This window comes from Lycium ferocissimum, chromosome 3, assembly GCF_029784015.1.
Source record: "Lycium ferocissimum isolate CSIRO_LF1 chromosome 3, AGI_CSIRO_Lferr_CH_V1, whole genome shotgun sequence".
In the NCBI taxonomy this organism is placed as follows: Eukaryota; Viridiplantae; Streptophyta; class Magnoliopsida; order Solanales; family Solanaceae; genus Lycium; species Lycium ferocissimum.
The window spans coordinates 69,168,352-69,182,894 of record NC_081344.1 but is presented as its reverse complement, the minus strand read 5'-3'; the positions used below and the strand labels follow the sequence as shown (position 1 = coordinate 69,182,894).

The window sequence follows — 14,543 nt, the reverse complement described above, 5'->3', positions numbered from 1 at the left end:
CAACAATGTTGCCGTTAAAGTTATAGAGAAACAAGTGACAAATTTAACAATAGATCATGAATATCCCCATGAAACTCTTCTAGTCTGAAATACTAGTTGTTTAAAACATTAAGAAGTCATTTATTATTAAAAAATATACTCCTATATTTTACTGTTTAATTAGTGGAGTGTTAGTTAAATGACACATTTGAGAAGATATTTTAAAGAAATACTAGTTTTTTAAAACATTAAGAAGTCATTTATTATTAAAAGATATAATCCTATATTTTACTTTTTAACTAGTAGAGTGTTAGTTAAATGACACATTTGAGAAGATATAAATCATAGTTCAGGCGAATATTCTTATGATTAAGATTATTAAATGTTTTTCTTAAGGGATGTGTAAATTTTTTAAAAGACAGATAATATGACGGGAGGCAGTGGCGAATACAAGATTTGAAGTTCCTGCGTTCTGAATTTTAATTCTTTAAAGTTACTGGTTCTAAATTTATAATTTAATTTATACATATTAAATAAAGTTTTTAAAAAAATATTGGGTGAAGCTACAAATATTGACGAACTTGTACTGTAAATAGTACATTCGCCCCTGACAAGATATAGTTGAGCTCCAATGTGGGTACTGAACACCGAGTGGGAAACAAAAAAAAAAAAAAGTGGTGCCACCTCTTAATAAGTAGAAGATCCACTTGCACAACAAAATTAATTGTCCTAAAGAATTATTCATATAATCAATTTGTAGGTAAACCCTACAAATCAAGATCTTCTTTATTGGCCTTGCAACTTTTTTCTTGGTGTCAATATATCACAGGCTGAACATATCTCTCAAAAATAGAAATTTGCATTGCATATTTACTATGGAATTAGGTTAAGTTCATGGTTACAGATTCTCTCTCTCTCTCTCATCTCTCTCTCTCTCCAATTTAAATAAATAATTTTTGGTTGATGATTTCTAACTATAATTACAACTCATCATTGCCAACACAAATTCCAGAATCATCCAACCTTTGTATTTTAGAGGAAAAAAGTTTACAAAATTATCTTCTTCTTAAAAAAGACATTTAATAATCTTAATCATAAATTATTTATCTAAGCTATTCTTTATTTTTCAAAAACATACTCAACTAATTGGGGAAGTAACCTTGAGCTGAGAGTCTATTGAAAATAACCTCTCTACCTCCTAAAGTAGGGGTAAGTTCTGCATAAACACTACTCTCTTTAGACCCCGATTGTGGGATATACTGAGTATGTTGTTGTTATCGTAACTAGGGAAGTAAGGGTAAATCTGGAGGAAAAAAAATTAAAGCATCAATTTTTGATACAAAAATTACCAAAGCGACTACTCCCTCGGGTCCATATAAAGTGGTGGCTTATTATATACCTTTATATTTTGGTTCAAAATAAGAGGTGTTTCACATAATCTAGAAGATATTAATTATTTTATTTCAAATTTACCTCTATTCAGATAAGCGAGTTTTTATGTATCAAGAAACAATATTACATAGATACTATATATTCAATTAAGGTAAGTTAGTAAGTACACTTTTTGCTTTTTTACATTTTAGGAGTGAGTAGATTTTTTATAAGATGTGTGCCAAAGCTAAAAGCACCACTTATTATGGGTCGAAAGGATTAATATTTAGGACCTTATTGAGTAAATTGAGATAATTAGATAAATATTTGGCTTAAATAATACATGGGAATTGAGAGCTCTTGAAAAATAATAAAAATTAGAAAGAAAAAAAAAAAGAAATCTAGTATATCTAGATTATGGACAGTTGGACACAATCATTATCAATCGTCCTGGATTTGCTATTATAGGATGGAATGTTTCTGCAGGTTAGTATTCTTTTCCTCCTAGTTTAAGACAGTTAAATCCATCATATTCGACCCACACTAAATCCATCTAATTAATGTATATATCTATCTTTTCGGCTAACTAATTGTTCTCTGGACCTGCAATAATCAACTGCCAATTATATTATAACTTACTAGAAGGTAAGGTTAAGTGTTGCAGTCACCTCGTAGTTAATGCAGTGGCCATCAATGGATCCATTTCTATTTCTTGGCTAAGCAAGAATGTAATGAATAGAGTATACTGCAATTGCTTCTGTTCTTAAAACAAATCTTCACTAATTTCCTCCCAACAAACAAACTAATAGACCACTGATATTGAGTCCACGGTAACATAAGGCAATTTTGCTTTGGAAAGAGACCAGTCTTTTTTTTTTCCCCCTTTTTTGAGTTTTTTTTTTTTTTATGCAATTTCTTTTGTTTTTTAATTTGTATTTTTCCTAATTTACCCTCCTGAAAATTTATAAAAGAGTGGTTTTATTGTTTTGCATGGAAATAAGGAGGTTAGGGTGCAAATTATTAAACAAAAAAATAGAATAGGGTGCAAATCACAAAAGAAGATAGACGTTAAGGGTGCAAAACGCAACGGACTCTAAAATATGCTTATATCTATTGAGGATCGAGGACAGATTTGGTAAATATTTTTTTGTACCGTATTTATGTTCTGAATAAATTAATTTTCTTCTTCTGCTTCAAAAGAGAAGTTACAAATTAATTTCAGCTTCTTCACTGTAACAAAAAGTCTTCTTTTCTTTATTATTATTATTATTCAAAAGCACTTTTGTTCTCCTCAAAATGTTCTTAAGCCTCTATAATAAACACTTCTTCGAATTTTTTCCTTCTAGAAATTTGGCTAAATATGTTATTAATATGATATCTGAATAGGGGACGATATATCTCCACGTTTTGATTGTAAAAAGAATCAATTAACTCGCACGTAAAATGACTTATAGAATTAAAAATAAATAAATAAAAATATTAATCTTGACAATTTAAACTTTTAGATGAAGCAGTCATCCAGTTCTAATAAAATCTATTTCTATTCTAATTTCTTAGTATGATTTCTAAATAACTACAATCAAATCTCTTTATACCAACGGCGTTTGTTCGGATATCATTTGACTGTAATAGCAAGTAAAATAATATTATAGAGAACATATAATAAAGTTAACATGAAAATCGATTCTAACAAAAGTTTATAATAAAAGATTATTATAGAGGATGACTATTATAAAAAAGGTGTGAATACATTCCTGAGGAAATAGTTGTAAGAGATCATGATTAGTCAAATGGTGATCCCATGTTAATTAGAAGCATGCTACTTGCCATAATATAAGCTGCCTTGCATGTAACACTAATGCTATACTTAATCCACTAAGTAATGGGGTAATATATGATTTTCATTTGAACTTTAGTTTATTGATCTAACTATTGTTCTCTAAGACCTAGGTGCCGCCCTCCTCTACTCATTCCATGTTTTAGCACTTAAATCGTTGCATTAATTAATATTAGTTTTAGCTTCCCAAGTGGAAATTAATTAATGAAAGAGGGTTAAAACAAAACCAAAAAAGGAGGCATAGCATGTGGTAAACTGGTAATTCGAGAATATCTCTTTATCTCTGAAAAGAAAATCTTAATATTGGCAAGGAGAATTTCGCAATTTCGAGTACGTAGCACAAATGCCAACCAATTTTGATTATATTTCTCTATGTAGATTTTTTTTAATTTATTTATTTCCAAATGCATGATGTAATTCCAGAAGTAATTCAGATTATGAGCAAGTTTTGCATTGATAATGTAAAGTACAGAGCATAGACGTGAAAAATTACTAAAATTTTGACGAATACTGTATTCTGAATTCATAATTTTAAAAGTCATCCAATAAATTCAGTATTAAGAACTTTAAAAGTCGCACACATCAAATTTTAATCTTTAGTGTGCCTCTGATTGGTAATCTCTACTTCATATTTTGATGTTTGTATTTTGTATTGCCCAACTTCAAACTTATTAGTGTTTGTATATTGCACTTTCCTTCACACTTCTTAATCTCCTTTCAATAGTAATAGGGCCATACATTATTCTTTTCCTCTTATTAATTAATTTAAATCAATTGATTAGCTCTTATTTTAACCAAAAAGTGCTGTTTGGACTGTTGCGTCGAATCGAATTCTGACAAAGAACATTTCCAATTTTTAACACCTATATTATATGTGATATAGGCACAAGAAAAAAAAAACAAAGAGATAGAACATTTTAGTTTACACGTATTTTTGGCTGGCTGGCGGATTTGTTAAAGTCAACTAATTGAGTTTTTGATATAGACCTTTAAAAGACCATTGGAAATTTAGGCAACTTTTGACAATTATCAATTTTTACTCGTTTGAAATTGAGATTTGGTTATTAACTCATATATAAAATTAGGAACGAAGTGGTATTCTATGATAAATTCAAATCCTAAATTCCTTTCTGGACCATTTATACTAAGAAATAAAACCCAATCTTAATAAAATCAACATCCTCTAATCCAGCACACGTTTCGTGCCGTAAACAAGGTAGCAGATAAGCTAGCAAGATACAAGAGTTCCCTAGATATTCAAACAACAACTATGTAGAAACAATTTTTTGAATTTCTTTTTTTATCATTCCCCTAGTAAACAATGTAATTCTCTTAGAGATAACATTTAAATTATGAGCAAGTTTTGCATTGATAATGTAAAGGACAAAGCATAGACGTGAAAAATTACTAAAATTTTGACGAATATTGTGCGGGTGAATTGATAATTTCAAAAAAATTCTCATATGGCAAGAAATTCGGTGTTGATTAAATATCGCATTTATTAATCCTTAGCCTAATTGGTAATCTCTACTTCATATTTGATGTTTGTATTACCCAACTTCAAACTTATTAGTGTTTGTATATTGCACTGTCCTTCACATTTCTTAATCTCCCTTCAATAGTAATACGGCCATACATTATTCTTTATCTCTGATTAATTAATTAATTAACTTGCTAAAAACAATTTAAATCAATTGATTAGCTCTGATTTTAAAAAAGTGCTGTTTGGACTGTTGCGCCAGATCGAATTCTGACAAAGAACAAATTTTCTTTCTCCACGGAAATTAATTGTATTGAGTTTGCGCATATTAAGAAATGGTCCATTCCTGTGAATTTTAAAAATTATCCCTATATAATAAAAATAAATTACTTTTGTTTTTGATTAGAGCCAAACCTTATTAGTGTTTGTAGCATGATACTTCTGTATCACGGAAGGAACATTTCAATAGCATTTAGATGTATGTTCTTTTATTGATTAAGGGTAGAATTAAAAAATTAGTCAATTTATGTCTTGAAAAAAAAGTAGACTGTTTTATTATGGGATAATTTTTTGGCAAAGAACAGACATAGCTCTTCAACGTTTATGGGATGGAGGGAGTATGTGATTTAGGCACAAGGAAAAAAAAAAGATAGAACATTTTAGTATACACGTATTTTTGTGCTGGCTGGCGGATTTGTTAAAGTCAACTAATTGAGTTTTTGATATAGACCTTTAAAAGACCATTGGAAATTTAGGCAACTTTTGACAATGATCAATTTTTACTCGTTTGAAATTGAGATGTAGTTATTAAATTATATATAAATTAAAATTACGAATGAAGTGGTATAAATTCAAATCCTAAATTTCTTTCCGGACCTTTTGTACTAAGAAATAAAACCCAATCTTAGTAAAATCAACATCCTCCAATCCAGCACATGTTTCGTGACGTAAACAAGGTAGCAGATAAGCTAGCAAGATACAAGAGTTCCCTAGATATTCAAACAACAACAAAGGCAGAAACAATTTTTTGGAATGTTCCTCCCCCGTTTATCATTCCCCTAGTAAACAATGACTTAGAGATAACATCGTTAGGCTAATAGGCTTGATGTTATCGCATATTAACTTAGCCTAATCATATAAAAATTTCTTTTTATTGTCAGTACACAGAATATAAATTCTTAGTTTAATCATGTAGTCGTGTCAATCTTAATCGAACAGATAGGGTGAATCTTTCTCCTAAAATTATTGAGTTTTTGATGGTCCATTCCTTAAGGAAAATGTCAAGTATTAGCCACAAACATGAGCATGGTAAATTTGCATGTATACAAATTGTCATACTATGTCTAAAAATAGATAGGTTTTATAGGTTTTTGGACATTTTGTGCAGCAGTCCAATGCCATAATTACTCATGGAAACCGACTAACTTAGGCTTCTATGTGATTGAGTCTTATCATCTAAATCGTCATCCCTTAGCTACCAAAATCTAAGACTAATACTTTTAAAATAAAAACAAAATATTATATGCTATAATTGGGGTGTGGGGAGGCTCTTTTTGGGAGTATTTGAAATAAATCTTATATTGATGTAACATACTTGACTATGGTGGGGCCAATATTTTTGTTGTTTGCTAGTTGGATTCTTGAAGATCAAATGACGACAAGCGCATGTTTACAAAACTATAAATCCAAGTCTAGTTTAACTGATACACGGCTCAAGTGTATGGATATCCGATTTTGGGATTCTATTTAAGTCATATTCGTTGTGCGTAAAATTTATAAATCTATCCACTTTGGGCGATTTTATATATCCGGTATTTGAAGTTTCATATGATTGAAGTTCAGACACATGTGGCTGAAGTTCACCATTTTTGCCTAAACTTTTATCATATGTGATCGAATTCAGTCATTTTTACCTGAAGTATATCTGAACTTCAGTATAACTTAAGACATTTTTATCTAAAGTTAGACACCACACATATGAAATTGTTTCGAAGCAGATATGTAAAAAAAAAAAAAAAAAGTAGGTACATGTTAAATAGCATCGTCAAAATAAGTTACCTTGTGAAATTTTTACCTGATATACATAAAGAAACTTTTACTATCAGATCCTATCAGGTCCACCATGGGGGATAAGATACATATGTGTCCACTCTTGCATTTTAATTATCTTTTTCTTGCTTCTTTGATTTATTCTTTCAAAATCCCTGAGCTTGAAAATTGAAATTCCAATTCTCCTTGTCACTGCCAAATTTTATATAATTAAACAAAATGTCTATATTATAACTCGTAGAAATTTAAAATGTAGCATATATTCAGCAGATTCAACTTAACTCAGTAATTTCAAAACGGTCTATAAATATATAGGTGAAAAGTTACTACAATTCTTTTAAAAAAAAAAAAATTGAACCCATAATTCAAAGTGTAATAGGTTCAATGGTAAAAATTTAAAAATTGAACCCGTCAAGTTTAAATTCAGAATTCACCTCTCATTAATAGTAAGTCCGTCTTCTCGAAATTCTGGATAGTACTCCTGCATGAAAAGAAAGTGAATGCAGTGTACTCACACAAAAATTTCAGATTTGACTCTGAATGGCATATTGACAAAAATTCACTTAAAAAGTCAATGATGATGGGGGTGGAACTTGGTTTATGAAAGAACGTATGAATCTTCTATTGTCATCAAATGAAAACAATAAATACAAAACCTTGTGAAAATATGTATCTAGGAGATGGGAGGGGACCTTCTTCAAACTAAGAGCAGGACCAGTTACAGGGTGGTATAATGACTTTGTCAGGTGAAATTCACAAGCTTTAGCCCATTTTTGGGACCATAAATAAGTGCCAAACCCTAGCCTCTTCTGGATTGGTTGCTATTGTCCTCAACATGCCCACTAGCTAGCTATTTTCCCTTCGATGCTGTAAATCTAAGTAAAGGTTGATTTACACTATATGTGTCAACTATAGCCTACTTAACTATATTTACCTATTTGGTTTACTTGTTATTTTTCTAATATGGACAAGGGAAGTTCCAAAACAAAAATAAATTGGCAAGTGGTGTGATTCATCAAATGAATATTGAACTCGACTAGTCTGGATTCACTGTTTATTTTTGTTAATTGGCATACATATATTATACATGTCTATACACATATTATGCATCAATTATACATATATTATACATCCGCCGGCTATTTTCAATCTAAGCGGTGTGGGCGTCCATTTCAGTTAATTCTTCAATAAAATAATTGTCTGGACAAGCTTGCATGCACGATGATTAATTCCATGGAATAGCTGCTACCTCCCACCATGGACTAATTTCATGGCGTACCTGCTACCTCTCATCAACACATACCGTGTAACTTTATCAACCAAGACTTTGATAGATAGAAAACACCGCCTAGTGTTTTTTGTCTCCGATGGGGAATTGAAACTGAGGTCTCATGGTTGTCAGCCCAAATTATCGACTACTACACAAAGTTTTATAGCAACATAAATGTTATGAAATACTATTTAAAATCATAAATTTCAAAAATCTTCCTTCTTATATTAAACTTTGTGTCAAGTCAAATTACAACAAACAAAGCCAAACATAGGGGAGTATTTAATTTGTACACTGGGCCAGTAATCCTGGTGTGAAATAGGGGAGTCTTTAGTGGTCCAGCAATGGACCAAATAGAAGAAATGATTGGTCCCAAAGTTTGCATGCGCATGAGAAGAGTTATGGCAAATTCATTGGTTATTCAAGCAAGCCATTTTTTTAAGGCTGGCATGTGAAATCCTCATGGGCTGGCTCAAATTGTGGCATCTGCAAGACTGCAACAATTACATTTTTTCAAAGATTACAGCTTACAACTATGGAGTAGCAAAATATCGATTACAACTTGATATATATGTCTAGCATGACTTCTTTTTCCTTTTTTTGTCTTTATACCAAGTTGTCCTGTGAATTTTGGGGCTGACATTCAGGCAGTTCAGATTGAATATTACAAAATCGGTTAGAATTTCGATCTTTATATTGAAGAAATTACAATTCATATCCAATTCAACTAAGCTTGGATTGGATTTATAAGTTAATATTCAAATTTATTGGCCTGGATGTTTTGGATTTTCTATTCTAAGACTATAACTTGAGCTTAATTACAGTCAAATGTCTTAGTAGTTCCTCATTACCACCACAATCATCCAAATAAAGTATTCGAGTTAGACATGCAAGCAATGATACCATATTATCAAGGAAATGCAACAAAAAAAGCATTAATAAAGCGTTAAAAAAATAATTAGTACAACATAGTAAAATCATGTCGAATTGAAAGTATTCTGACAGCGACTTAGTAATTAATATTGAATATATTAGGCTAAAGAGAGTAAGTTCACTGAAATTTTTGGCAACTGTTAAATAAAATCTTTCAAAAGTTTGCATACATTTCCCTAATTTAGTATTTTGGTTTTGCTTCTAGCCCTTCGATGGAAAAAGCAGTAATTCAACCATGATTATGTGATCAACTTATACTAATCTGACCTCTCTTTTTGAGCGTTTGAGTTCCAAATTACGTTTTGAACACGTAGATAAGTTGTTTTCACTATTTATGACTAATTGGTATAGTTGAGATTGAAACTTGAGGTCTTCAATAATAACAACGAAGGAAATAAATTTTAAAAACCTTGATCCACATCTAAACAGTTTGCTAAAATGGATAACAAAAGAGATCTTACACTAAAAAGAATGAATAATTAACCTAAATAGCCGTTCACAATGAATAATTAACCTAAATAGCCGTTCACTTAACCGCTTAAACTAAAAATAGTTGACGGATGTATAATATATTATAATCCATGTATAATATGTATGTAACTATGTATAATCAATGTACAATATATGTACACCGGCTAGTAGTATAGATATCCCTAAAAGAATTAATTAAGCAGATGCATTATATAATCAACCTGTTTATCATTGTATATTTATGAACTACAAATATCTACCGAAAAAATTGAATTGGAGAACCAGTGGTTTAGACAACAAGAAGACTATCAGAATTTCAATAGGAAATGTAAAACTGGGCAGACTAAGTAAATTTTATCATGTCATTGTTACTGTTGAAGAAAATAACAAAGGGAGTAAAATGCAGAATCTGCCTGTGTTATGCGTCTATTTAGTTTTAAACCCTACAGACAAATGACATTTTTTGGGCTGCTATAGCGAAATATTATTATAGAAAAAAATATAACATAATGAAAAGTCGGTTCCAAAGAACATTTGGCCATCATAGTGGAATGTTGATATAGAGCATGGCGGTTATAAAGAGGTCTGGCTGTATTATGGTATCATCTAACTTTCCAGGAAGCAAAGAGTGAAGTTCATGCTATAGCTTATTCAATCTCCTCTATAGCGTCACGAGTCACGACTGATCTTTTCACTCTTACCTTTCTTAAGAATATTATCACAACAATAAAGGAGCTTTGCACTTGCATTTTCGGATACAATCTTGCTGCGCAAGATTTCAAATGCCGCGACAAGAGCCTATAATAGTCAAAGCATTAGATATAAGAAACATTGACAACTGTTAACTGTCGAACATACCTTATGAAAGAGAGAGTTATTAGCAAAACAGCCTGTAACATGAGCCACATACTTGTCATGAAGCTCAATCAACTTCCTAACAAAGACCTGAGGGAAAGGACGAGTCCCCGGTTAATGATTTAGTACTTAATTTACATAAAAGTGAAATCAAAATATAGGAACTATGGTTCTACCTGCTCCGCTGAGCCCGAACTTTCAGCCTGTGCAAGAACACACATATCAGCACTTCAACACTACTATAAAATTATTATTCGGTACAAAAAACTCTTGAAACCATAGGGACAACTTCATATAATTGCGCAAAAGAATTTGTTCTCGAAATGGTATTTCATGCATTCTACCTCCCTCTCGCTGTTTTTTCCTCTTAATAATTTAATTAGAAGGACTTGGACTCGCTTACAATTAACAGACCCCTTGAATAATTAAGATAAATATCGTTCTTAAGTGTAAAACCACCTAAAAAATATGTAACAGGAACATGGATAATTCACCTTGGTACTTGCCGTATCTTCAGCCTGTTGCACCAAGTCCATGCCCTCAGCAGTGACATGCTGCGGAATATGTACAATCAGCATATGGTAAGCCAAAGCAATAAAACTAAATAACTAATCCTTTTGTCAGTTAGTAATTGGCATAGAAAACAAACATACCTGTTTGAACATATTTGCAACAGGTTCCAGTCCATTAGAAATTCTGCTGAATAGCCTATACATTCGAGATAAATCCTCTACCTGCGTGAACAAAGAGAGTGGGGCAGTAAGGGCAGAAGAGAGAGCATCAAATAACAGTAAAATCAAAACTACCAGAAACTAATAGAAGCAAAAAAGGGAATCAATACCTTATCATCTCTAAGCAAAGCCCGGAATCCGGAACGCTCCTTCTCAAGTAACTGATTGGTATATACAACCAATAATTCGTTTTGCACTTTCTGCATCACAAATTTGGTCTCAGCATTGAAAACAAATCCAACTAAAGGAAAATTTTCATCATGAAGAAGGTCTGAATTTTCAGCATTCTAAGTCTAGTATCTATCAGGCGAATACTTTAGAGCAAAGACATAAACAATAAGTGCGTTGTAGAACTTTTCATGATTTTATTTCCTTGAACAAAATTAAAAATATCACTGACAGACCACCACCTCGCACCAACGAAGAAGATGTGCTTTAAGTAATATAACACCAAGTACGTTGTTTGGTTGCTGGTTAGAAAGTGAATTATTCATTAAAACCATCATAACTAGTACTGTGTTTGGTAGCATTTTAGTTGCTATGTATAAAATCCAGCACACCAAGTACGTTGTTTGGTTACCAATTTATAATCCCGCATAACTAATACATGCATAAGTTATGAGGGAATCTATGTATTATTTTATGCAGGGTAGAAGATGAAATAACTAATACATGAATAACTAAACTCTGCATAACTAAATCCTGCATTACCAATACCTGCATAACTCTAACCAACAACCAAACAACCCCTTTAGATTTGTCTCGAGCTGACATAATATCACAAAAACAAGAAGCACCATCTTCTCTGCTCCAAAATGAAAAGCAGGGTAACTTTCAATGCTGACCTCCAGAAGTTTTGTCTCAGTACTAACGTGGAGATAATGAGACACTCTATCCTTCTCTTTCTTCAAGCACTCCTCTGCCTGTGTTCGCGAAGCAAAGCACGGGTATCACAATTTACTCCGGCAACTTAAAGCAATAGCCAACCATTTTACAGAGAAAATTATAAATTATGAGTTGTACCTTCAACATATAATCCGGACAAGAATCTTCCACAATCCAGCATGAAGCTTTTCGAGAATAATAAGCTGCAGTATCTCTAAGCATCGCATCTTCAAAGTCATTCACATAATACTCCATTTTCTCCCTTCCAATTCCAACAAATATATCAAGCACGTTCTTCAATAAAGCTCTATCAATCTGCTCACCCTCACGTTCTTTTTCAATCTGATACAAGCAAATAGTATCAAAAGACTTGGGGTCAATGAGATTGTTGGGGGTGGGGGTGGGGGGAAGAGAAAAAGAACAAGAGATATGATACTTGCCAACACAATAACTCCATTTACAGCTTTACCGCTCAACTCCTGATAAACCTATTGTCAACAATAACAGAAATAAGTTGCCCACACAACAAAGATATGACAAATGCTTATCCAAAATTAGGAATGGCAAGAAACAAACCAAATCGTGGAAGCACGTAAGACCAACTTCGTTCAGTGAAGGTAGTGACCTTATGGTAAGAAATTTCACGTCGAGACAATGGAAGAACCGTGAGAGCAACCTGACCATAAGCTTATGATCCACCCATCTCTTCACAAGTTCCCTCAACATAAACTCAGCATCATGCTTCTCTCTTAAAGCAGGCAGAACCTAATCAAGAATACAAACACAAATTTGCAAAATTGAACAGCAATTAGCAAAGCAACTACAAGAGCACCAATATTGTCAGATCAAACTCAAGTTCTATTCGTTAATTGCCTAATTAAAAGTATAACTCGAACAAAAAGTCCGCTAATTTGCATGAATATGTTGGCCTAGTTATATACCGACGCATTCGTGTCGGATAAGCTATGGTTGCTCGGACTCTAGTAGAAAATATTTATCGACGCACTCGTGTCGGATCCTCTATGTAACAACAACAACAACATACCCAGTTGAATGCACTACTTTGGAGGATCCAACTCGCATCCGATGGAATTTTTGAAGAATCCGAGCAACATAGATTATAAGAGAGAAAGTTAATGCTTCTTACAGTAGAGTTGATGTATTTATCAAGTGCTTCCTTGTACTTATCATACAGCTGCTGAGAGTAATTGTGAGGAGCCCTCTGTGTACACATGTAATATACATATCTATGCTTCAAATTACGGAGAAGCTTCCTCCCATGGCAAGAGTACATGTTTTGCACATTGCAAATATAATACAATGTATATATACTAAAGCAATAATTATTCATATATAAACACAAGAGTGAGTAGGTTAAAAAAAACCCTTAAACTATTACCGTTTTGCAAATTTCATATCTAAACTATTGGGTGTTCACAGAACCCCTAAACTACCATGAACTCGTATTTACATGTATTGTGAACATCACCCTCCAAAAGCTCCTCCAAATAGTTCCAAGTGGCAGTATATGTAGAAGAAAAATTGAGTGAATAAGTTAAAATCCCCCTAAACTATCACCGTTTTGCAAGTTTCACACCTGAACTATTGGGTGTCCATAGAATCCCCCTGAACAACTCATTGTTCCATGTGAACTCATTCCTAAGACTTTTTTCATCTCCCACACGCCTCTCACCATGTTATCAGAAACATTTTGCCACCTATTCAACTGGGGGTTTTTAATCTAAAGGAAGTAGGGTAATAGGAACACCTAATAATTTTGGTATGAAACTCGCAAAAAAGTGATAGTTAGGGGTTTTGTAAATCTATCCACTCAAGAGACAAACTTCAAGAAGAAAGAATGTTAAGGATACGTGTATAACATCATGTATTCTTCACTGCTGAATGATTCTTGCTGTCCTTCCAGAATTCTCTTCAATTTTTTGATTCCCTCCTGTATAACATCCCATCCTTCCTCAAACTCAATTATGTGCACCAGGCTCATTTTCAATCTCAGAAGCACGCTATTTATCGTCACCCGAATATGACAAAGAGAAAACCACACATATAATCACAACACTACACCATATTTCAAGCATCATAAGGTAAAAAAGCCAATCCCATGCCAACTAATAAACAATGCGAATTCAAAACTTTCAAGAAAAATATCATCTATGTACACAGGTGAGAGCAACTAATCAGCACCCAAGAGAGAGTGAGGCTTCATGATCAATAAAGTGGGTTGAGGATCAATGGGTCTCAGGTTCATATTCCAACGAAGGCAAAAACACTAGGCGATTTCTTCCCTTCCGTCCAAGCCTTGGTGGAAAACACATTTACTGTCACACCCCGTTCTTACTAGGGTGTGATCCAAGCGAACCCAATCGACTCTTATTACATATATAGACTTCCCTTAGACTTTTACATTAATAAGAATGAAAAACGTAGTAAAACCGTCGAAATTTCTTTTTGTACTCAATTCAAACCAAATCTATATTTATACGAAACACATAACATAACACTTATGACATATCGGCCGGAGCCGCCGGCCGGCCCGACTCTCTATGCCCACAACTCGTCTCGCAAACTCGCAATCATAAATCCTAGCATATATTCGACTCGGCTACACTCGGTTGAGCTCGCCAACTACGCCGGAACATCTTTTATGCTAACTTCGCATCATGT

The 14,543-nt window shown here is 32.8% G+C and overlaps 1 protein-coding gene across 1 annotated transcript; it reads right to left on the bottom strand.

Annotated features, from left to right (window-relative positions):
- Positions 1–9,712: 9,712 nt before the first annotated feature.
- On the bottom strand, positions 9,713–13,988 carry LOC132050570 (cullin-1-like). Its single transcript, XM_059441922.1, has 12 exons — positions 13,733–13,988; positions 13,009–13,108; positions 12,438–12,626; positions 12,302–12,349; positions 12,000–12,203; positions 11,822–11,899; positions 11,087–11,176; positions 10,899–10,979; positions 10,740–10,799; positions 10,422–10,448; positions 10,249–10,335; positions 9,713–10,188 (listed from the first exon to the last, which is right to left on the bottom strand). The coding sequence occupies exons 1-12, from the start codon at positions 13,861–13,863 to the stop codon at positions 10,060–10,062; spliced, it is 1,224 nt and encodes a 407-aa protein (XP_059297905.1). The 5' UTR covers positions 13,864–13,988; the 3' UTR covers positions 9,713–10,059.
- Between the last annotated feature and the right edge of the window lie 555 nt (positions 13,989–14,543).